General features: G+C 35.4%; 1 protein-coding gene across 8 annotated transcripts in view; it reads left to right on the forward strand.

Annotated features, from left to right (window-relative positions):
* lrp2a (low density lipoprotein receptor-related protein 2a) overlaps nt 1-26,094 on the forward strand; it is a 273,263-nt gene that overhangs the window by 18,776 nt on the left and 228,393 nt on the right. For 5 of the 8 annotated variants that reach the window (NM_001194987.2, XM_068223457.2, XM_068223459.2 and 2 more), the window contains 2 exon segments: nt 20,385-20,498; nt 23,146-23,268. In NM_001194987.2, the coding sequence (NP_001181916.2) occupies nt 20,385-20,498; nt 23,146-23,268 (237 nt within the window). 8 annotated transcript variants of the gene reach the window in all.

Here is a 26,094-nt window from a genome sequence, read left to right on the forward strand (position 1 = left end):
CCGCCAACTTATCCAGCATATGTTTTACACAGTGAATGCCCTTCCAGCTGCAACCTAGTACTGGGAAACATCCATACACACTCACATTCATACACATAAATTATGGCCAATTTAGTTTGTTCAGTGCACCGATAGCGCATGTCTTTGGACTGTGGGGGAAACCGAAGCACCCGGAGAAAACCCACGCCAACACAGGGAGAACATGAAAACTTGAACTCGAACCAGCAACCTTCTTGTTGTGAGGCAACATACTGAGCCACCGTATTGCCAACATTGTGTTAAAATATTGACAATCCCAATGTTGGGTTATTCTTGTTATATTTTTGTTATAAAATTTAAATGAGACTTTTATCCATTTAAATTTAATAAAAAAAAATGTAACTTAACAATTTGTTCAGATTTGACCAAACACTGGGTTAAAAACACACTGCAATTTCAAAGTATATTTTATTATATTATTATTGTATCCCAGTGTTGGGATAAAACCGAAAATGCTTGGTTGATTTAATCCAGCATTGAGCAAAAATGGAAAAACCCAAAAATTCGGTTTAAAAATTTTATTAAAATTTAATTTAAAAAATTACTCAACAATTTGTTACTATTTGACCCAATGCTGGGTTAATAAACACTGCATTTTCAAAGTATATGTTATTCATTTGTTTTTGCATTTATCATCTGTATTTATTACAATCATACAGAATAAAAAATTCTGTGATGTTTTTTTTTCTCAACGCTGGGTCAAATATGGACAAATCCAACATTGTGTTTTTGTTAAATTAAATTAAATTAAATTAAATTAAATTAAATTAAATTAAATTAAATTAAATTAAATTAAATTAAATTAAATTAAATTAAATTAAAATTAAATTAAACTAAATTAAATGACACTTTTTAACCCAATTGGTTGAATTTGTCTATATTTAATCAAATGTTGGGTTCAAACAAATTAATATTTTTATATAAGTGAAATAAATGCAGACAATAAAAGCAACAACAAAAGAATATGGACAAACCCAACATTGGGTTATTAATATTTATATTTTTTGTACTAAATTTAAATGACACTTTTTTTAATGCCACCAGTGGGTTTGTTCATATTCCACCAAATGTTGGTTAAATCAACCCAGTATTTCTTATATGAGTCTAGTAAAAGCAGATAATAAAAGAAAAAAAACTAATTAATTAATAAAACATAATTTGAAATTGCAGTGTTTTTAACCCATGGTTGGGTCAGATATAATCAAATTGTTGAGGTAAATTTTTTGAGATAAAATTTGCAATTGTTTAACCCAACTGTTGGGTTTGTCCATTTTTGATTCAACGCTGGATTTAATCAACCAAACATTTTTAAAGTGTATCGTTAAAAATGTTGTGTTGTTTTATCTCAAATGCTGGGTCAAATATGGACGAACCCAACATTATTTTTTCATTATTTAGTTATTTTTTATTCAATTTAAATGACATTTTTAACCCAATTGGTCGTGTTGGTTAAATCAACCCATTATTCTTATATGAGTGTAATAAATGCAGATAATAAAAAGCAAACAAATAGATAAAATACTTTGAAAATACAGTGGGTTTTTAACCCAGCAATGGGTCTAATATGAACAAATTGTTGAGTAGATTATTTAAAATTTAATTTAAATTAAAAAAATTTAACCCAACTGTTGAGTTTCTCCATTTTAGATTTATTTTTTTAAACAAGTGCATTGTAAAAATGCTTTGTTGTTTCATCATAATGTTGGGTCAAATACAGACAAACCCATATTGTGGTAATTTTATTTTCAAAAAAGTTTTTAACTCAGCTGTTGGATTTGTCCTTATTTGACCAACAGTTGAGATAAAACAACAGAATATTATTGTTAAATAACAGTCGCTAATCTTATTATTTCTTAGTGTTGTATCTGTTTTAAGTAATTTTGATGTTCTTTTTTGCTCATGTATATTCTCTGTAAAATGCTGGGTTATCTTAATTGGGTCAAACACGGACAAACTGTTGGATTTATTTTTAACATAAAATTTCAATGAAATCTTTAACACAACAACACAGTTTGGCCATCTTTGACCCAACATTGATTTAAAATAACCCAAAGTTCTTTTTACTGAATTATTTAGCAGAGAGTTTAAGACCGGGACATACTGAAGCAATTTTATTAATAAATGCAGATAATAAAAGCAAAAACTAATTAAGAGGATATACATTGAAAACGCAGTGGGTTTTTAACCCAGCACTGGGCCAAATATGAACAAATTGTTGAGTAAATGTTTTTAATTAAATTTAAATGACATTTTTTTAAACCCAACTGTTAAGTTTCTCCATTTTAGACTCAACCCTGGGTTAAATCAGTCAAACTTTATTTATTTATTTATTTATTTATTTATTTATTTATTTATTTATTTATTTATTTATTTATTTATTTATTTATTTATTTATTTATTTATTTATTTGTTTGTTTGTTTGTTTGTTTGTTTGTCTGTTTTATTTATTTATTTGTTTATTTGTTTGTTTGTTTGTTTGTTTGTTTGTTTGTCTGTTTTATTTATTTATTTATTTATTTATTTATTTATTTATTTATTTATTTATTTATTTAACTAAGTGCATTGTAAAAATGCTGTGTTGTTTTACCATAACATTGGGTTAAAAAATAATTAAATAAAATGTAAATAACAGTTTTTTAACCCAGCTATTGGGTTTGACCCTATTCGACCCAGTGTTGTGGTAAAACAGCACAGAATGTTCTTAGAATGTGCTTTTTCATAAATACACTTTGTAAAATGCTGGGTTGTCTTAACTCACTATTGGGTCAAACATGAACAAACTGAACTGTTGGGTTAATTTTAAGTTTTCAATTTGAATTGACATTTTAACCTAACTTCTGGGTTTGACCCAACATTGATTTAAAATAACCCAGAGTGCATTTTTTAATCTAATTATTTAGCAGATGGTTCAAGAGGAAGCAGGCAGAGCAAAGACTTTAATGAAGGAAGGGAAAACAAGGCCAGAGTTCCTCATTTGCATAATACAAGAGGTTGGGTTCACAATGGGCCGCCGGGACAATCGCATAACTGTTGTCATTCACGCCATCTTAGTTAAGACGTCCAAATAAAAGGCTTTTAGAGGCACCGCAGGAAATGACGGGGGGAACTGGATCGGCCCGCCGCTGTTCACTTTACCTGCTGATACTGTCAGAAACACTGGCTGCATTTTACTGGGTCTCGGCCTGATATAGCTTTCGGCTCTTGGCAAAGTGTTTGGCTAATGTAAAGCTGATTCATGGTGTTAAACTACTGAGGGAAAACAACTCTGTGGAGAGAGACGTGTCATTAGTCAGGGGCATTATGCTTGATTAAAGCTCAAACTATTCTGTTACTTGAAATTCCTCTTTTTTTTTTCTTTTTTTTTCTTTTTTTTTGAAATAAAACAAAAGAAAATATTTTTAAAGACAATAATAAAAATAAGTCTTATTTTCACTAGTTTAACTAAACTTGATGCACTAAAATAACTACTAATAATTTAAACTTATATTCTATAATTTTCTATATTCTCTATGTATTCTTAATTAGTCAATTCTTAAAAAAATTATTAAACTTTTTTAATTCAAAATGACTTATATATATATATATATATATATATATATATATATATATATATATATATATATATATATATATATATATATATATATATATATATATATTATTAAATTAAAATGAATATGAAAAGAAAACCTGAGGATTTTGCCTAAACCATTGATGATTCATTTCAATAAAAATAAATAAGCAAATAAATGAAACTAATAATAGAAAGATACAAATGTAAATATATATAATATAATATAATATAAAATAAATAAACAAAAATGTAGAATATGTAGGCTATGTAGGTTTGCTCTCTTGTCATTTGCTTTAAATAAACTATTTAAAAAAAGTGGTCAAAAGCAAAATGAACAGAACTTTTAGCATTATTAAAAATAAAAACATCAAGTATAAAACTAAAAACGAATTACTCAAACTAAAGCAACACTAGTAGGCTAATATATAAATTATATATAAATTAAACAGATTTCATTTTAAATAGAAATATTTGCAATTGTTGAAATACAATTTTAAATATTCCAAAAGGGTAGGCGATGCTGTGGCGCAGTAGGTAGTGCTGTCGCCTCACAGGCAAGCAAGAAGGTCGCTGGTTTGAGCCTTGGCTGGGTGAGTTGACATTTTTATGTGGAGTTTGCATGTGGGTTTCCTCCGGGTGCTCCGGTTTCCCCCACAGTCCAAAGATATGGGCTATATGTGAATTGGGTAAGTTAAATTGACTGTAGTGTATAAGTGTGATTGAGTGTGTATGGGTGTATCCCAGTGATTAGTTGCAGCTGGTGCGTAAAACATATGCTGGATAAGTTGTCAGTTCATTCCGCTGTGGATTAATAAAAGGACTAAGCCCGAACAGAAAATGAATGACTGAATTAATTAATAATAATAATAATAATAATAATCATCATCATCATCATCATAATCATAATAATTATAATAAAATTAAAAATAATAAAAACTCACAATTTTTGTGCAACTCTGATATAAAATGCAATAACATTTCCATCTCATTCCTCTTCTAATCGTATATGGAATTATTGTTTCTTTGTAACTTTACCTAAAGAAAAATGAGAAATATTACATACATATTTATTAATCCTTAATTATATTATTATATATTAAATAATATTCATAATATTTATATATTATACCTAAAATGAAATATTAAATAATTATCAATAATAAAAAAAATGAATGAAATAAACAACAAGTCATTGTAGTTGCAAAGAAAGTATACTTTTTAAAAATAAAATGTATTTTGTTGTGCTGTATATGTATTTAGAGAAAATCTAAATAAAAGTTAATAATAATAAAAATAAATAAATAAATGAATTTTTTTAACTGTTAACAAAAATGAGCTGCTAAAGCGCACTAAAAAAATGTTGCGTTCCACACAGTCAATTTGTATTGGGACAACATAAAGAAATCAAGTTAGCTTATTAGTTTTTACAAATTTAAGTGGATAAAACAAAAGAATTAAGTTGTCTTAAAGAAACTCAAGAAGTGTGTTGTTTCAGCTCATTTTAAATAAGTAGTTTGAACTTTTTAAATGTATTTATTTTATTTTTTTGGAGTGCAACACTGGTATAAAATGCATTAACATTTCCATCTCATTCCTCTCGTGATGGCGTAGTCCTCGTGTCCTGGCAGCGTGTGCGGAAACACCGATGGCTAATGTTTGAAATTCTCTCGTTTTCGCGCGGGTGTCAGTAAAAGCCTCTCACCTCTCAGCTCCAGTATATGCCAGTTGTCTACCTGTGCGTTACAGACGCGGCTCAAAACCTCCGGATCACGTCCTGCCAACAAAGGCTTCCTTTCAGCCGCTAGAGCAGCAATTTTATCATTAGTAAACTGAGCAGGAAAAAGGCTCGTTTCCCAATTGGCTGCAGAAGGAGTTAAAAAGGAAGCCCATTTGGCTGGCAGGGCTTTAAAAGCGTTTGCTGTGTGTTTGGTCTGGACTATGAGGAGGCCCTCGCTGAGCTTTTAGCGCCGCGGCCTTTTGGCAGCAGACAAAATCCATTATTAAAGAGCCCGATAAACTTCTGACTCATACATAATGAATGATCTGCTAATACGATGGCGCTGAACCAACAGGCTGTCTGCTGGGGGACGTTTCAAATGATGTCTTTGGTGTGAATTAATTTTGAAGGGTATTTATGAGGGGATTGATAGTAATAGCTATTTGTGAACCACAAAAGCAATTTTTCAAATTGAGATTTATACATCATCTGAAAACGAGGTGAATAAATTAGTTTTCCATTGATGTCTTTAGATACATCCATTTGAAAATCTGGAATCGTAGGGTTAAAAATATTTAAATATTGAACATATTACTAATCAACAATTAAGTTTGTATATATTTACCGCAGGAAATTTACTAAATGTCTTCATAGATTATGAAATAAATAAATAAATATACATATATTTATTTTATTGTAATAATAATGTGTATATATATATATATATATATATATATATATATATATATATATATATATATATATATATATATATATATATATGTGTGTGTGTGTGTGTGTGTGTGTGTGTGTGTGTATATATATATATATCAATGACTGTAAAAAATATGGACGACGCGACAGCCCCTTTTCCCATTGAACGCCTTGAGGGCAAAACGCCTGCTTGACAGGCACAAACTGTCGCAAAAGACTGCTGAAATTGGAGCCTTGACATGCGCAAAAGGACTGTCTGATGGAGCCAGAGGAGGAGCTGCGAAAATGAGCGGAGTCGAGCTTCCAACCATCTGCTTTATGTAAAATCAACTACGCCCCCCGAACTTCTCAGCATGCGTTTGTTGTCATATCAACACAAATGGATGTAATAACGTTAACAAATATGAGGGTTTTATATATTCAATCGCGCCAGCTCCGGGCCGCAGCGCATAACCTACTCGCGGAGTCGCGGGCTGATTCCGGCTCGCATGCGGCAGCGCCGGCTCGCTCGGCCGCCGCATCTGGCTCGATTGACTCGGGCTGGAATCGGGCAGTGAGTCCAGGCATCCGGAGTAGGTACAGCAGAGGTAGTCAGTCTGAGCTCTGAGGGGTACGTCTCCGGCAGGCGAGAATCTAGCCGGAACTGGCCCGAGTGTGTTTTGCTATCTGGGTGGTAAGGCGTACGTTTATCAGCAAACTAATAAAGCCCGAAAAAAGCCCTGACCTTAGCGAATAAACAGTGTTCCACCAGGATCATGTATGTCAGAAACTATAGCCCCTTTCACACAGTGATACCGGTAAATTTCTGGAAAATTTCCGGAACGACTTTACCGGTATATTAAAAAAAGCGCTGTTCACACAGGCGAGGATGTTACGGAAATTTTCCGGAAAAGAGCATTCACACATCCATTCCAAAATACCGGTAAATTCTGACATCATTCACCACAAATGAGCTTTAAACGGCTGCGCTTGTATTTGTAAACATTTGACTAAATTACAAACTCTGTGGATGATCAATATTGTGAACAACTTTCGCAGGATCACTTTCGCATGTCGAGATGTTCATAATATGTGCGTGTGCAGGCGCTCATAGGCGCACGCAAAGCTTGAAGGTAAACAAACAACGGCTTATCATAAGCATCTCATCTATGATTATTTACACAGTTGGCATTAAGAAGAACATATAAACGTGATCTGACTAACTTCTAGCAGCTAAATGTGTCTGGAAAAATATTCAAAGGCTTTTATCCTCACAAACCGCGCGGACATAAATGCCTCTGACTGTTGTGATTGGCTAAAGCAGACGTCTCACGTCACCACGTTCTAGACGTGCACGCGCTTATTACAGGAATCTTCCTTCTGCATTCACACAGCGCAGCATTCCGGCAAATTGCCGGTAATGTTACAACTTCTCTTTCCGGAAAATAGCCAGAACGAATTTACCGGTATTTTCAAAAAGGTTTCCGTAAAGGTCTGTATGTGTGAAAGGGGCTTATAGTTTACTGCTGAACTCATTTTATCATGGTAAAATAACACAGAAATCAAATAATAACACTTCAGTCTTCTGCCGAAGCTCAGACGTGCTGCTTTGAGAAACTGTCAATCACAGCCGTCAATCACGATGACATGCCCAGCATTAAATTACTGCTAAAAACAAACTGTTTAAAAAAATGAAGATCTGCACCTATTTCAGCACAATAACCAGTGCCTTAATCGACCAGAACCATCTTTCGGGACATTTTATTGCAAGTGTAATAATTTTTTTTTATTTGCGCTCAAGTCTTCTTCATTAACACGGAGGAGGCGGGCTTTATGACTTGTAATGCAGCCAGCCCCCAGGGGGCGGTCTAACGGCCGAGACCTTCACTCAAACGCAGGCTTGCGGCACACTTGATATATATATATATATATATATATATATATATATATATATATATATATATATATATATATACAACAGTTCTGTCTGGTTCTCAAATCTGATTGGCTGATAGCCATGCGATATTCTGCAATATCAGAACTCCCACAGCCTCTTTACCCTTTGTGTATTACTCCACCTATATACACCCAGCAATAAACAGACACTATAGATCTGAAGTTTAAAAGATGCACGCTCAACTGTTTAACTGTCAGCTTATGATTTGAATCCAATGCGGAAGAAAGTAGTTTCTCATACAAAAGGGTTTTTGAAACTCTCCGTGTTTGATTTTGTTTTTATATACACAATTATGCCGTCAAACTGTTGTATAAACGCAATATCACACTCGTAGCAGTGCGATATGGCTGTATATCAGCACTGGTGGGGGCACTAAGCCTCCCACCCCTTGCATGCCTTCCACCAATGCAGATATACAGCCATATCGCACTGCTACTTGTGTGATATTGCTCATATATATGTATGTATATATAAATGTCTAATCAGCCAATGACATGGCTGCAACTCAGTTGCATTTAGGCATGTAGACATGACAAGTAGACATGGCATTTAGGCAGGTAGACAATCTGCTGCAGTTCAAACTGAGCATCAGAATGGGGAAGAAAGGTGATTTAAGTGACTTTGAACGTGGCATGGTTATTGGTGCCAGACGGGCTGGTCTGAGTATTTCAGAAACTGCTGATCTACTGGGATTTTCACGCACAACCATCTCTAGGTTTACAGAGAATGGTCTGAAAAAGAGAAAATATCCAGTGAGTGACAGTTCTCCTCTGTTCATGCAACACATCCAACCTTGAGGCGGATGGGCTACAGCAGCAGTAGACTACACTGGGTGCCACTCCTGTTGGCTAAGAAAAGCAAACTGAGGCTAAAATTTGCACAGGCTCACCAAAATCAGACAATAAAAGATTGGAAAAATGTTGCCTGGTCTGACGAGTCTCGATTTCTGCTGCGACATTCGGATGTTAGGGTCAGAACTTGGTGTCAACAACATGACAGCATGGATCCATCCTGCCTTGTATCAACAGTTCAGGCTGGTGGTGGTGGTGTAATGGTGTCGGGGATATTTTCTTGACATACTTTGGGCTCATTAGTACCAATTGAGCATCGTGTCAATGCCACAGCCTAAGTATTGTGGCTGGCCATGTCCATCCCTTTATGACCACAGTGTGCCCACCTTCTGATGGCAACTTCCAGCAGGATAAGGCACCATGTCATAAATCTCACAGATTGCTATCTTGGACATGACAATGAGTTCACTGTATTTAAATGGCCTCCACAGTCACCAGAACTCAATCCAATAGAGCACCTTTGTGATGTGGTGGAACGGGAGATTTGTATCATGGATGTACAGCCGACAAATCTGCAGCAAATGTGTGACGCTATCATGTCAATATGGACCAAAATCTCTGAGGAATATTTTACATTATCTTGTTGATTCTATGAATCTATATATAATACTTCCAGACCACTAGGTGGTAGTGTGTCTGAACACGCTAAAGAAGAGATGAACCTTTCATCGGAAGTTTATCGGTGGCTGAAAAACACTTGCTGTGCATATAGCTCATTCAGATTCATTTATGTGTTGTTAAAGAATCACCTTTCGTTGGTTATTCGCAAATAATATATAGAGCGAAACTATAAATATGTGATTCAGGCATTTTTTTAAAAGTGAAAACAAAAGAAGGAATTTAAGTATTTGTCATATTTATAGTAATTGTTTTCCTAAACCGATATGACATTTCTGGATTAACTATTGCTTTAAATCTTTCTAATTCATCAACCTCCCATGTCCCATATCAATAGGGAGTTCTTCCTCCATCCATTTACAGATTACTTTAATGCCCTGTAATACTAATGTTATTGTCAGTCAGATGTCTGAACATATTACCTCAGATTGTTTTAGCAAGGTAACCGGACTGCTAAATGTCAATGATGACCTCATAGTTTAGCCCAGTTCTCAGTTTCCTATTGGCAGCCCTTGAACCACACTAGTTTCCGGGAGTTTCCTAAAAGGCAGCAGGTCAGACAAGATTCCCATTTCAACCGATCCAGATTCCAGACTCAATAAAAACAAATAATTTTTCAGCTACAGTATAACCATTTATTTAAGTCATTAGAAGAGTAATTGTAACTGCTCTGTTCCTTTTTAATCAGAAGCAAACTTTTTTTATTGAGATTCAGCACATTTTACATAGTGACTTTTAATTAGTTTTCATTCATTCATTCATTTTCTTTTCGGCTTAGTCCCTTTATTAATCTGTTGTCGCCACAGCGGAATGAACCAACAACTTATCCTGCATATGTTTTACATATACATATATACTCTAATTCATACACTACTGACGATTAAGCTTACCCAATTCACCTATACTGCATGTCTTTGGACTTGTGGGAGAAACTGGAGCACCTAGAGCAGGGGTGGGCAAACTTGGTCCTGGAGGGGCAGTGTCCTGCATAGTTTAGCTCCAACTCTAATCAAAAACACCTGAACATGCCAATCAGTGTCTTCAAGATCACTAGAAATCTATTGACCTTATTCTCCGCAGACGAGCGGGCGCTGCCATTTAAATCTTTTTGGCACGAGACTTCCGGTCTCATTCACTTCCATTCATTTTTAGACATTAAAAACTGCTCGTTTCGCTGTTTGATGTTGCAAACTGATATTTCCTTGTTATATTATTCTACTTGGTCTGTATAGTCATGCAAACATTTGTTTGTAGAGCAAGTAGTTTGACCGTTTTTTGCCGTTTATTATTCCTTGTCATTTCTCCCATAGGCGACTGAAACGGAAGTTCTAAGACAATCGCGAAAACAGGCGCACTTCCGCATTTTAGAATAAGGTCAATAAGCAGGTGTGTTTGATAAGAGTTGGAGTTAAACTATGCAGGACACCGGCACTCCAGGACTGAGTTTGCCCATCTCTGACCTAGAGGAAACCCACATGGGGAGAACATGCAAACTCCACACAGAAATGCCAACTGAACCAGCCGAGGCTTTAACCAGCAAACCTTCTTGCTGTGAGGCGATTGTCCTACTCACTGTGCACCGTGCTGCCCTAGTTTTAATTAATTTTATAATAATAATAATAATAATGTGACGTGGTGGCGCATTGGGTAGCACGTTCACCAATCTTGGTGAGCTTGTGTGAATTGTAGCCTCAGTTTCCTTTTCTTAGCTGATAGGAGTGGAACCCGGTGTGGTCTTCTGCTGCTGTAGCCCATCAGCCTCAAGTTTGGAGGTGTTGTGTGTTCAGAGATGCTCTTCTGCAGACCTCAGTTGTAACGAGTGCTTATTTGAGTTACTGTTGCAATTCTAAAAGCTGGAACCAGTCTGGCCATTCTCCTCTGACCTCTAACATCAACAAGGCATTTGCGCCCACAGAACTGCCACTCACTGGATATTTTCCCTTTTTCGGACCATTCTCAGTAAACCCTAGAGATGGTTGTGCGTGAAAATCTCAGTAGATCAGCAGTTTATGAAATACACGGACCAGCCCGTCCGGCACCAACAACCATGCCACATCCAAAGTTACTTAAATCAACTTTCTTTCCTATTCTGATGCTCGGTTTAAACTGCAGCAGATCGTCTTGATCATGTCTGCATGCCTACATGCATTAAGTTGCTGCCACGTGATTGGCTGACAAGAAATTTACCTCAACGCATAGTTGGACAGGTGTACCTAATAAAGTGGCTGGTTAGTGTATATCTACAATAGAGTACAATGTCTGTAAATTCAATCAATACTCTGTATATATAAGGGGCTGCACGGTGGTACAGTGGGTGGCATGTTCGCCTCACTGCAAGAAGGTCGCTGGTTCGAACCTTGGCTGGGTCAGTTAAAATTTCTGTGTGGAGTTTGCAATGAATATATATTTATAAGTATATAATAATTTATATCTAATCCCGTTTCTCAGGTTTATTTAGAATATTTAGGGTAATGTTTGATTACATGTAGAAATATGAAACAAATATTAATATAATGTAAAGCACTTTTCAAAAATTTACGGTCACAAGTCCAACATAAAAAATTAAGAATACCCCTAAAAAATGCAAAATGTAAACCTTGCACTTTCAAGATCGCAGCTTTCTCGGGATCCTGTTGTTCTTGTTTCTGTCTGTATCCCCGTAATGGTGTGTAATATTGTGTTCAATTAAATGATGAAAAAGTATTAGCATGACGCTGTAGTTTGTGACACCTGAAATAAAAGATAGAGCATAATATGATCCCATATTTTTTATTTTTTCCATAAGATATATAATGTCATATTGCCCTATAGTCGGAATTGGTGGTCAGTTGTGATGGAATATTTATAGATTAAATAATTACAACCCATTTAATTTCAAGTTCCTTACAATTTCACTCTTGCAGCTTTTTTGTGGGGATCACATACATTTGACCAGAGACTTTGTGTGTGTGTGTGTGTGTGTGTGTGTGTGTGTGTTTAGGTAACTGGTGATAAGACATACTCACTCACCCACTCACCCACCCTCCAGCCCTTCACCACGTCATTCCACCTTGCATCTCCCTTTGCTTTTGGAATTTGGGGTGTAAGGGCCGTGGTACCACCCGGTACCGATATTTATCCTAATTACTTTTCTGACAAGGAACAGCATGCACCATTCATCAGCGTCAGAGAGAGACAATCAGAATCCCACATTCCGGCTCCTCTGCTGAACTCTGCTGATGGTGTCGATATGTCGGGGAAGGTTTGGAGGGTGTATCTTATCTCCTCGCATGTCACTCACGGGGCAGATCAAACGGACGGTTGGGATGAAGGAGAGTTAGTGCCTGCTCGTCCACTGGCACGCTTGGCTCCGCTAGATGTCAATAGGGTAGATGTCGAAGGACTTTTAATTTTCAGTAACCCAGTTAAAGAGCTTCCGCTGCTACAAAATCACCCTGTTTAAGGTCTGTTTTCTTTAAAAATCAATGATCTTTAAAAATCTTTAAAAATCAGTGTTGGAGTTTCTACACTCGCCTGCTGCTACTGATGGCGCTTGCGTTTGAACAACTAAATGAATCCTTAAGTCTATTTAATTGATTATTTTTTTAAATTACATTACAACATTGATGTTATAAAAGGAACCGTGTACAATTTAAATCTCACATTGACTGTTCACCTGAAGTTTATTGGTAGGGGAAAAAACACTAGTTATACAGTTGAAGTCAGAATTATTAGCCCCCCAGCTAGAATAAAAGCATTTTTTTTTTTTAAGTTTTAAGGTAAAAATTATTAGCTCCTTTAAGCTATATATTTTTCTGTTACTCTACAGAACAAACCATCATTATACAATAACTTTCCTAATTACCCTAACCTGCCTAGTTAACCTAATTAACCTAGTTAAACCTTTAAATGTCACTTTAAGCTGTATAGAAGTGTCTTGAAAAATATCTAGTCAAATATTATTTACTGTCATCATGGCAAAGATAAAATAAATCAGGTATTAGAAATGAGTTATTAATACTATTATGATTAGAAATGTGTTGAAGAAATCTGCTCTCCTTTAAACGGAAATTGAAGAAAAAAATAAACAGGGGGGCTAATAATTGTGACTTCAACTATATATATATATATAAATATATTAGGGATGTCAAAATTAGCGCGTTAACGCACGTGATTAATTTTAAATATTTAACGCGTTAAAAAAAATAATGCGAATAACGCAGTAGCAGTTTTTTTATTTTCTGTTGTGGCTGACGTGTGTTTAGGGCCGGTGCGTGCGAACCCCCCGGTCCTCACATTCATCCGCTACACCCCCCCTCTCCCTCACGGTCCTCGGCCTTCCATATGAATAAAACAGTATGATTGCCATTTACCTAGAGTGCCAGTTCAGCTTGCTCTGGCCCTGCGTGTGTTAAACGTGCAAAGAAATATGGCGTTTCCTCCAGAGATTCATGCAATTTCGGGTGTTTCATTTTTAATATTTAGACTTTAACTGTATAGAAGTGTATTGAAAAATACCTTGCAAAATATTATTTACTGTTATCATGGCAAAGATAAAATAAATTAGTTATTAAAATGACTTTAATTAAATAAACTATTATGTTTAGAATGAATATATATATATATATATGCTGCGTGATCCTTCTATCGCGTGATGAAAAAAATATCGGTGTTAATCTTCTTATAGTTGGGTTGGTCTATTCTATACTAAAGCTAGGTCTATTCCACGCAAGCTATGATGACTTTCACCCTATATATTTTAGTGTGGATTTATACCTGACCAGTGAGCCGTCTGACAAAAAAGTGCCTTTCTGAATCAAATCATCAGGATGCCTGACTTTAACTGCAGTTCGGCAGTTTCACTTTAACTCATGAACATTTCATTCATGCTGTCGTGACAAACTGGGGTATTAGACACAAAGAGTGAGGACTGGCGAGAGTGTTATGGAATTTAATAATGCACGCCAAATACAAAGAAAAAACTTGTGCATTTCACGATGTGTGTGTGTGTGTGCGGTCCAGTGCGGTCCTTTACTGACAGCCGCATATGTGAATCCTCTTGGAAAATATGGTGAAAAGTCCTACATGACGGTAATAGTTTGATCGCTGTGTTTACGGCAATAATGCCACTAATATCAGCATACTCCACATGTCTTAATTACATTCTGTGTAGTTCAGTTATGACTTTAGTTGGAATAAGGTGATCACAAATCGCTGTTTGGAGCTTCTGTAGGCCTACAGTTCAACATTCATGTTTAACTGAATAATTTCAAGATTATTCTAGATTTTTGAAAATTATCTATGCCCACCTGTAATATATATATATGTGTATATGTGTATAAATATATATTTATACAACAGTTCTGTCTGGTTCTCAAATCTGATTGGCTGATAGCCGTGCGATATTCTGCAATATCAGAACTCCCACAGCCTCTTTACCCTTTGTGTATTACTCCGCCCACCAGGAAAACAACCAGCAAAAAGCAGACACTAAAGCTCTAAAGTTTAAAAGATGCACGCTCAACTGTTTAACTGTCAGCTTATGATTTGAATGTGGAAGAAAGTAGTTCCTCATACAAAAGGGTTTTTATGATTCTCCATGTTTGATTTAGTTTTTATTTACAAAATTATGCCGTCAAACTGTTGTATAAACGCAATATCACACTTGTAGCAGTGCGATATGGCTGTATATCGGCACTGGTGGGGGCACTAAGGCCAACGCACGCCCCCCACCAGTGCCGATATACAGCCATATCGCACTGCTACGAGTATATATATATATATATATATTGCACATTTTAGCTTCTGTTTATTTACATTTAAGGAAATGTGCTTTAAACAAAAATGTTAATCTGAGCAGTCTATAAATAAAATCTATATTTTGGTGCATGCATTCGAATTAGTTTATAACATATAAATAAATTACAATCCACTAAAGGTTCTGTTATATTTATAGACTGCTCAGCTTAACATTTTTTTGTCTAAAGCAAGATGCATGCATGCATCATAATTAATTGATCTGTTAACCTTATCTTCCGTATGTACAAATCTGTAAATAACTGCTATGCAACCAAGATAAAAAAGGACATTCTGAAATAAATATAATAAACCACACATAAATTTATCTTGATTAAAATATAAATAGCACAATTTGTTTTATTCTTAAATATGAAAAAATAGGACATAAAATATTTGTAGGTAGTTAACTACCATGCATATATTTATTTCTTGACAAGTGTTTTTTCAGTCGTTCTCTCAGATTTGCAATAACGATCATCACACACACATCGGTCAGATGTTTTTGCATCTATTCTGTACAGAAGGGTATTGTCCATGTCGGGGGAGATCTCTGAACTTTATCTTGTGTAGTAACTTCTGCAATGTTTACATTACTTCTTATTACATTACATTATCTGGACTTCACAAACCCATCACGGTCAGGTTTTATGATCTGTGGGAGTCGATCTTTCAGTCTTATGTGCTAAAACCTTGCCTGCTATCTTCAAGTCGGCATTGAGTAAGCCCATAGGCCAGATTGATGGATGTGGGCTTTTCTTCCGTTTTTTAAAAGCTAATGGTTGCAAACGTTTTAAGCATCTGTCATTTAGAGCTGGCGAAACATAAGTCAAAGACCAGGTAAGAACGGAACAGAGAGTTAATGTGGGAAATGTTTGCTCTTTAGTGATACTGTGATACTTTTCAAGAACAAAAATATGTAGATAAGATAAAAAAATTTAATACAAAATGATAAAGTAAATAAATAAAAACAACTCTGTAAGTAAATTGCATATTTCTATTTATTTTAACGCAAGATTGCAAAATTATATATATATAGCCAATTTATTGTTGGAAAGTGTATTTAAATTGTCTATTAGATGCTGAAATGAGCTTAATGGTAAATAATAAATTTAATGGTATTAATAATGCTTAATGGTAACAATAAAAAATTTACAGAAAGTAATTTTTATTTATATTTATTCATATACTCATATTTTTAAAATAACTATAAATAAACAAATAAATAAATAAAAAAAGACAACTTTGGGTTGTTAACAGGGAAATAAAATAAGTATAAACAAATATACATTTGATGAATCTTGATTTGAGGAATTTTTATGGTTTTACACAGATTAATGAAGGTCAGATGTAGCATGAATGCATTTATATTACAAAATAGCAATACAAAATCAACGTATTGTACTCTGTACATTTAATTAAATAAATAAAAAAATCTGCAAAATTCAATAACCTTTTTGAACATTTCTGAAAATAATCTACTATATCTACGATATCTTGTGTATATATATCTATGGATGGCGATGAGCAGTGGTGCCTGCAGCCGTTTGGATGAGACGGCGCAAATTAATGCCGCTTTTTTATTTATTCATTACACAATTTAAATAGACTATGAAACAGTAGACACTACGATATGACAACAAATACAGGAGTGCGTTTGTGTGTTTTAAAGCATTTTTACCGCACCTAAAAATTAGCATTCAGACAGCTATGGTTTAAAACAAGGTTCAAAAAGAGTAAACGCTCTTTAAAACAGATAAACTTAATTGAGACATTTGCCGTAAGGCTTAAAACTAATGAGACAAATACTGATCCCCACTACTGACACAGCAGCTGCTGCGCTGCCTCCTTGCATGGAACCGCTACCATTCAAGGTGTTTTAAACAATTTTATCAGACAGACTGGCATAAATAAACAGACATCTCCATTCTCACAAGGAGTTTCTGAGTTTTCTTACCCTTCCAACTGAGTTTGTTCCACAGAGGTGATGTGGGAACATGTTCAGTGCTGTTGCAAATACTTTTTAAATGCCTGTCCTGCTCATTCAAATTATTTGATTAAATGAATTAAATTGTAATTGACCGGCGCAACATGGAAAACAGTTTAATATAGGCTTCTTTGAAACTGAAGATTTCACTTTAATTTTATTTGGGCTAGAATATTGTTTTAATTCACAATCCAGTTCGTGATTCGGCATTGTTGAAGCATAGTGGATTTGAAGCACTTCACCTCAAATGTTATTCTTCTATTTTATCTAGAAGATAAGTGACCAAGAAAAATATTTAACCGAAGATACAAATAATATATAATAATAATAATAATAATAATAATAATAATAATAATAATAATAATAATAATAATAATAATAATAATAATAATAATAATAATAATAATAATAATAATAATAGGACGAGGCAGTGGCGCAGTAGGTAGTGCTGTTGCCTCACAGCAAGAAGGTTGCTGGTTCGAACCTTGGCTCAGTTGGCATTTCTGTGTGGAGTTTGCATGTTCTCCATGCCTTCGCGTGGGTATCCTACGGGTGCTCTGCTTTCCCCCACAGTCCAAAGACATGCAGTACAGGTGAATTGGGTAGGCTAAATTGTCTATAGTGTATGAGTGTGTGTAAATATGTGTGTGGATGTTTCCCAGAGACAGGTTGCAGCTGGAAGGGCATCCGCTGCGTAAAAATGTGCTGGATAAGTTGGCGGTTCATTCCACTGTGGCAACCCCGGATTAATAAAGGGACTAAGCCGACAAGAAAATGAATGAATGAATAATAATAATAGATTTTATTTATATAGCGCCTTTCCAGAGCTCAAGGACACTTTACAAAAAATGCGACAAAAAGATAAACAAACATACATGAAGTCAAATATAACAAACTGGAATTACACAAACAAGACCTAGGGGACAATTGAGCAGAGTGGAGGTGGAGTCTTAAGCAAGGATTTAAATTCAGAGATATTATGAGCAGAGCGGAGTGAGCGTGGTAGAGAGTTCCAGAGTTTGGGGGCAATAACACTAAATGATCTGCCCCCCATTAAAGAAAGGTGGTACTGAGGGACAGGGAGAAGGCCAGAGTCAGCGGACCGTAATGAACGAGTAGGGGTGTAGGGGACAAGCATGTTGCAGAGACGGGAGGGAGCTAGGCTATTTAGGGATCTAAATGCAAGGAGCAGAATTTTGAATTTAATGTGAAATGCAACTGGGAGCCAATGGAGGTCGTATAAGATGTGAGCAGAACGTTTGATATACGAAATTTGTTTTTAAAATAATTTTTTCCATGAAAAATAAACAAATTATATTTTTGTTTGAGCTTGTCCACAACTCAACTGTGCGGGGGGATGATTTCCGGTCAGTGGAAAGTAAGGATTTAATTAATGCTTTACTAATTGTGTTGTATCACAATCTTCTGTCATATATTTGCAGTTTTTTTTAATATGTCATAATTTTAAGGATTACGTCTTGAGTGTCTGATTTTTCCTTGGTGCTGATGTGCTTTTATTACATTTAGAGTTCAACGAAATATTAAAATTAAAAAGGAAACAAATTATGTCATAACGAATGCCCTTAAATGATGTCTTTGACAGTAAGCATCCGTGTTTCTTGACTTGATTGGGGGAAGGGGGCGAGGCGGTGCTGAGTTTGTGCATGTAACGGAGGCCAGCTAGTAAGTGCTGTGCAGGTAAACGCGACTGACGCTAGAGGCCATGGTCTTTAGCCTCCTTGGTAGAGCAACCGACTTCCATGCAGAAGGTTGCCGGTTTTATACCAGCTTGAAGCGGGTTGGGTGGTGCATGACCAGTGGGGTTACATGTACCCTGGAATAAAATCCTGCAGACGCCCCTGGTGACGAGTGACTCTCATAAGCGAGTTATTGAGTCATTCATAAAAACAATTCATTCAGATGGTTGATTCATTTAGGACAGCTCATTGAATCACTTGATTTGAACCATGAAAACACTGCTGTGGAGATCCACAACAGTTATGCTGCCATGTGGAGCATTTTATTTAGGCTTGAAAACATTTTAAAATAAGTATAAAAATGTAGGCATATCCTTTATTTTCACATCCCGATGCTGACACGTATGATGGAGCTGTTTTTCGTTAATGAACTAAGTAGTAGAGGCAGTGTTAAGTTAAAACGGTAAGAACAGGCGATATTGTGTCTAAAATGTAAGTCACGATACATGCTTGAACTCTTATTAAGTTCACTTTATTTCTTCAGAAGAGTTTCTCTCACAGATATAATGTTTTAGTTACAGTAGAGAGACTGCTTGGCCAAACTTCATCACCTAGTTTGATGTTTAAGGTCACTTGTTCAGTCAGTCAAGTAAATTCTCTTTCACCTGCCCTTTCACGAAATCCACTTGTCCGGGAAAAGTGTTAATGTCGACCCCTGTCATTAAAATTCAACCCTCCAAACTGACACACACACACACAGACATACACACACGTTTGTTTTTGTGAATTGTGGGGACATTCCATAGTTTTTCATTTATTCATTTTCTTTTAGCTTAGTCCCTTTATTCATCTGGAGTTTTCACCACCAACTATTCCAGCATATGTTTTTTACACCGCGGATGCCCTTCCAGCTGCAACCCAGTAATGGAAAACACCCATACACTCTCACATTCACACACATACACTATGGCCAATTTAGATTATTCAATTCACCTATGTGTTTGGACTGTGGGGGAAACCGGAGCACCCGGAGGAAACCCACGCCAACATGGAGAGAACATGCAAACTCCACACAGAAACACCAACTTGCTCAGTCGGGACTCAAATCAGCGTCCTTCTTGTCTTTAGGCGACAGTGCTAACCACTGAGCCACCCTGCCACCCAGCTCTTTATATTCATTCATTTTCTTTTCGGCTTAGTCCCTTTATTAATCAGGGGTCACCAATGTGGAATGAACCGCCAAATTATCCAGCATATGTTTTATGCCCTTCCAGCTGCAACCTATTACTGGAAAACACCCATACACACTCATTCACACACATACACTACGACCAATTTTGCTTACCCAATTCAGCTCTGTATATATATATATATATATATATATATATATATATATATATATTTTTTTTTTTTTTTTTTTTTTTTTTTTTTTTTTGTGTAGAACATGTCATCAGATTATCGTTATTTTCTGTCTAGGTTCAGGTTGTGAGTCGGGATTTTTCCGTTGCGGGACGGGCCGGTGTATTCCAGTCAGTCAGAGATGCGATGGGACAAACGACTGTTCGGATAACTCAGATGAAATTGGCTGCCGTATGTATCACTCTTTTCTTTTCTTTTCTTTTCTTTTCTTTTCTTTTCTTTTCTTTTCTTTTCTTTTCTTTTCTTTTCTTTTCTTTTCTTCACAGTTTCTTACAACAAGGGCACACTGAATACTGCATGCCAGGGGCACAATTGCACATTTACTGAGGATTATGTGGGTTCAAGTTTTTTTTTAATTTTTTATTTTGCGCTCCACGTCTCTTGATTTTTCTTTCTATTTTGAACATGTAACTATAACCGATCAACGAAATAATATCCAGGTGCAACGGATCAAATGGTCAGCGGAGGGGGAGGGGTGGTATAATTTTATATTTAATAAAATACAATAATATATCCATATAAAATGCAAAATAAACATTTTCGACAAAAATCATTTATTTCTTTTTATTATGTGAAACTTTTAATAAAGATAATTTTTAAAATATGGGGCCCCGCATTTACTGCATACCCTCTTTTTGCGCCCCTGAATACTGCTAAAAACTGGCAAGTGTGAAATAGACAGTTGTGGAAGAAATTGTGAAAACACCAAAATGCTAATTTTTTTTTTTTTTTCTGTAAAGGTCTGGTGACATTTCTTCTAAATTAAAATAAAATTATTGTCATTTTGATCCTTTTGTGTTTTGGCAGTTGGACAGAAAATCAGATTGTTATTATTTTTTGTGAACAGCAGGGTTATTTCATTAAATATTTAAAGTTGTTAAAGTAATCACTTTAAAATAATAATTTAATAATAAATTTTAGCTTATTTATTTACTAACAAACTAAGTATGAACAGTTTTGTGCAGCATTTATTCATCATAGAAAGTTCAGCATTTACTAATGCATTATTCAAGTCCAATGCTGTACTTGTTAACCTTAGTTAATGCACTGTGAGTTAACATGAACTAAAAAAGACCAACATTATTTTATTTACTAACATTAACAAATAAGACAAAAAATTTAATAAATGCATTGCTTATTGTTTTGTAAATGTAAAGCTAACATAGTATTAGTTAATATTAGGTAATATATTTACAAATATGAACAATCAACAATACATTTGTTACAGCATTTTTACTTTATTTTTACATTACATAATTTAATTACATTACTTTACATTGTATTTTACAGTAGATTTAATTGAATAACATGTAACACATTACAATAAGTTTGTATTAGTTAATGTTCCCAGCAAGCAAAGGACGTCAAAATTATATAATTTTTGTACCCCAATCTCATAGGACATTGCATTTTGTTTGGACATGGAAATAGATTGATGTCAGAACCCGGCGTCAAGGTCCAATGTCCAACCTAAAATCAATCAAACATCAATGTCTAATGATGTTACAGTTTGACGTTGTGTGGACATTACCGATATGACGTCTATCGGTTGTTGGATTTTGGTTGTCATACCCGACGGCTAAATGTCAGTATTTGACGTAAATATGACGTTGGTTTAAGATGTTGGCGGGACGTTGGATTTTGGTTACTTCTCAACTAAACCTAAAATCAACCAAATATCAACGTCTAATGATGTTACAGCTTGACATTGTGTGGACATTACCACTATGACATCTATTAGATGTTGGATTTTGGTTGCCATACCTGACGACTAAATGTCAGTATTTGACGTAAATATGACGTTGGTTTAAGATGTTGGCTCGACGTTGGATTTTGGCCACTTTCCAACGAAACCTAAATCAACCAAATATCAACGTCTAATGATGGTACAGCTTGAGTTTGTGTGGACATTACCACTATGATGTCTATTAGATGTTGGATTTTGGTTGCCATACCTGACGAATAATTGTCAGTATTTGACGTCAATATGATGTTAGTTGAAGATGTTGGCCCAGCGTTGGATTTTGGTCACTTTCCAACGAAATCTATTAGTTGCCTTTACTTAAAAAAAAAAAAAGTTGCCTTATAATTAGTAAACAAACTACATGCATAACTGTAGTAATGGTTAACGTGTCACGTGATTGTGGTGGAGGGTCACCGGGGTTACGTAGTGCGCTTATAGGTGGCACCTGTTCATTCACAACTTAGGAAGGAGAGAGAGAGGGGGTGAACGGGGACGCGGTACTCTTTGTTGACCAAACAAACACAAACGAAACCAAACTTAAGCCCAAATCAAATTCTACACTGTCAAAAGATCAAGGTATGTTTCATATTGGAATATAAACGAGTGAAGACATTGGAACGACTTCTTGCCTTGTGTACATTTGATGTTTGCGTCACAAAACATGTCTCTGGTTTAGCCTCTCAGCTGTTACTCCACGTAGCCGCTACAATAACTATAAAAGTTAAGTCAATGGGTTTACTCACTTATTAATAGTAAAGTAGCCAATCGCTTTTTACAGTGTAACAAAGGCTGTACAAGTATTGCTCATACTTAGTTCATGTTAGTAAATACCCTAAGTAATGAAACCTTATTGTGACCAATATATTAGCTAACATTAACATTTGGTTAATTGGTGTTACCAAAAAGTGCACATCTTGTCATACTTATTTCCCTTTCCATGTCATTTCTTACATTCCTCCTCATATGGAGCCTGTCAATAAATGTCGAGCTCTTTTGAAAGGAATCCTCTCAGCTCAGGCCAGCTCAGGTCTCCTCTGTCCCGGCTAACAAAGCTCTCTTACTGCACTCTTCCAGCTCAGCCCACCTGCGAGAGCGCTCAGTTCCAGTGCTTGAGTGACGGCGAGTGCATTCCTCAGCACTGGGTCTGCGATGATGAGGAAGATTGCGAAGATGGCTCCGATGAAAGGCAGCACTGCCGTGAGTACTACTTATCTCCATTTAGAGCTGTGCAATATGTCAATATACAGCTGAAGTCAGAATTATTTGCCCCCCTGAATATTTTTTCTCCAATTTCTGCTTTAGGGAGAGAAGTTTGTTTTTCAGCACATTTCTAAACAGAATAGTTTTAATGACTCATTTCTAATAACTGATTTATTTTATCTCTGCCAAGATTACAGTAAATAACATTTGACTAGATATATTTCAAGATGCTTAAAGTGACATTTAAAGGCTTAACTAGGGTATGTAGGGTAAGTTAAGGTAATTAGGCAAGTCATTTTATAACGATGGTTTGTTCTGTAGACCAGCGGTTCCCAACAGGGGGTCCCAGCCCACAAGGGGGCATGAGTGAGCTCTATGTGGCTTTGCATAATTTTTAGCAGTGGATAATTAAGAGAATGATCATGTTGCTTTAGTTTCATTTTATCCCCTGGCTGCCTAAAAAATGGACAAATTTGTAATTCGTCCTCCATAAAAAAAAAAAAAAAAGAGTCGCTGATTCGCCTTTAGCAGCTAATTGTAAAGACCCAAGCAAACTGGACCCAGCTGAGGGCGCTCTAAACATTCCGGTCCGCAGCGCTGACAATACTGGAAACACAAAATGCAGGAAATACCAAAATAGTAACCTGAACTATGGTTTTATTCCATTTTCTCGAAGCAAAGAGTCCCTGACCCAGCTACAGTGTATTATCTGCACCAAAGTTCTTGCTAACGAATGTATGAGACGGTCTAAATTAATAAGACATTTGCAGACGATTCGTCTCTAATATTTTGATGGTCCCTATTGCACATTTTGTTTACTACATGGCAATTAATTCTCATTTGAGTATTAGTAGACTGTCTGCTTAATATCTACTGATACTGCTCCTTCAACAGACATTTAACTGACTAAAAGAACTTTGCAAGTACACGTCAACGTACACTAACCCCAACCCTAACAGCCTGCTTATAATCTATTGAGAATTAGTTGGCATGCAGATGGAATGTAACCTAAATTCAACAAAATGCTTTAAAGGCAAGATCAAAATAAAGTGATACCAAGAAATGCAATCCAAAAATTTGTTTTTATTGGTGGGGCAGTGAGAGGGGTTAATAATATTAACCTTAAAATTGTTTTTTTTTTTTTTTTAATTAAAAATGCTTTTATTCTAGCTGAAATAAAACAAATAAGACTTTCTTCAGAAGAAAAAAAAAATATTATACTGAATACTGTGAAAAATCCCCTGCTCTGTTAAACAGCATTTAGGAAATATTTGAAAAAGAGGGCTACTAATTTAGACTTCAATTGTATATTGTATGAACAAATTTAAAATCATATTGCTTCATATTATACTCTTATTGTTTATATTGTGGGGTCACAAAATCAATTTTTTTCACAGTAAGAATTTTTCATCATTTTCTATGAGCACAATATTACACACCATTATGGGAATACAGACACAAATATGAATAACATCATTGTGAGAAAGTCCCAGTCATGGAGGTACATTAGTGTTTTATTTAGCAATATTTTTCATTTTAATGTTGGATCTGTAATCATGCTTTTGAAAAGTGTTTTATTAATAATTATTTTATAAACATTTGATTGAAGTTCTGAATGAACCGAGAATTATGTTCACATAGGAATAAGTCAATTTCTGAATATATACTTTATGCAAAAATCACTTTTATAATGGGTTTAAACACAGTCCTGTGGCAACAGTCTGTAAATATAACCAGCTTCTAATGGTAAAAGTCTATTAATGCTATTTTTTATAATCACATTTCATAAAAGCATGCAGCAGAAACACTTTGATTGACATTTTCACTTTGTACGTGCCATCAGAGGGTTAGATAGGATAGGATAGGATAGGATAGGATAGGATAGGATAGGATAGGATAGGATAGGATAAACTTTATTTGTCTCAGAGAGGAAATCTATCTTGGGCATAAAGGTGCTACAACATCGCTCTAAGCAGACAATAAAATAAATACAACAAGAAAGCCCCGCCCATTATTGACAATCACTCCCACAGTAGCATTGAAGATTAGTCTTGTTTTTAATCTGCCACTTTGCTGACACATTTAGCATTTGTAGCTCCGCCCTCTTTTGAAAAGAGCACAATCTTAATATGAATTTAAAGCAACGGTCAAGAGAGATGGAGTTTACTTTCTTTCTCTCAATTGCAGTGAAATAGGGGCTTCTGCTCTAAGTGTCAGTGAAAGACTGTCCAGCAAACACACACACAGTGAAATTGTAGGAGGAGGCATTGAAGATGAATCCAAAGAATCTTGATGAACTCTGGGAGTCCTGCAAGAACGCTTTCTTTGCCGTTCCAGATGACTTTATTAATACGTGATTTAAGTCATTGCAGAGATGTGTGGATGCAGTCCTCCAAGCTCATGATGGAGTCATACACACTATTCATTCTTTCTCCACTGCAGCATGACTTTACATTCTAAACTAGGCATTATTTCTGTTAGGTGACAAGACTTTTGTCTGCGCAAAGTCAGACCTTACTGTCCTAATTACATAATTAAAAATCAAGACATGATCATATTTTGTTTTGGTTAAAAAGGCGCAATCTAGAGGCCTTTGCCTTTCATATAAGCCCCTTCTGATACCAAATGATCAACTAGAAGTCAAGTTATTATTTGTTGTTCCTAAAACTTGGATAGATGACAAGACTTTTGTCAGGTAGTGTACTTATCATTATCAGCATATGAAATGACTTCAAGACTTCACACTTAGCTGATGATTGATTATAAAGCTTGTTTGGCATGTTGTCCTGGAAGAGAGCTCAAAAGATCCTCGAGCCCAGGGCT

Source organism: Danio rerio, chromosome 9 (genome assembly GCF_049306965.1).
Source record: "Danio rerio strain Tuebingen ecotype United States chromosome 9, GRCz12tu, whole genome shotgun sequence".
In the NCBI taxonomy this organism is placed as follows: Eukaryota; Metazoa; Chordata; class Actinopteri; order Cypriniformes; family Danionidae; genus Danio; species Danio rerio.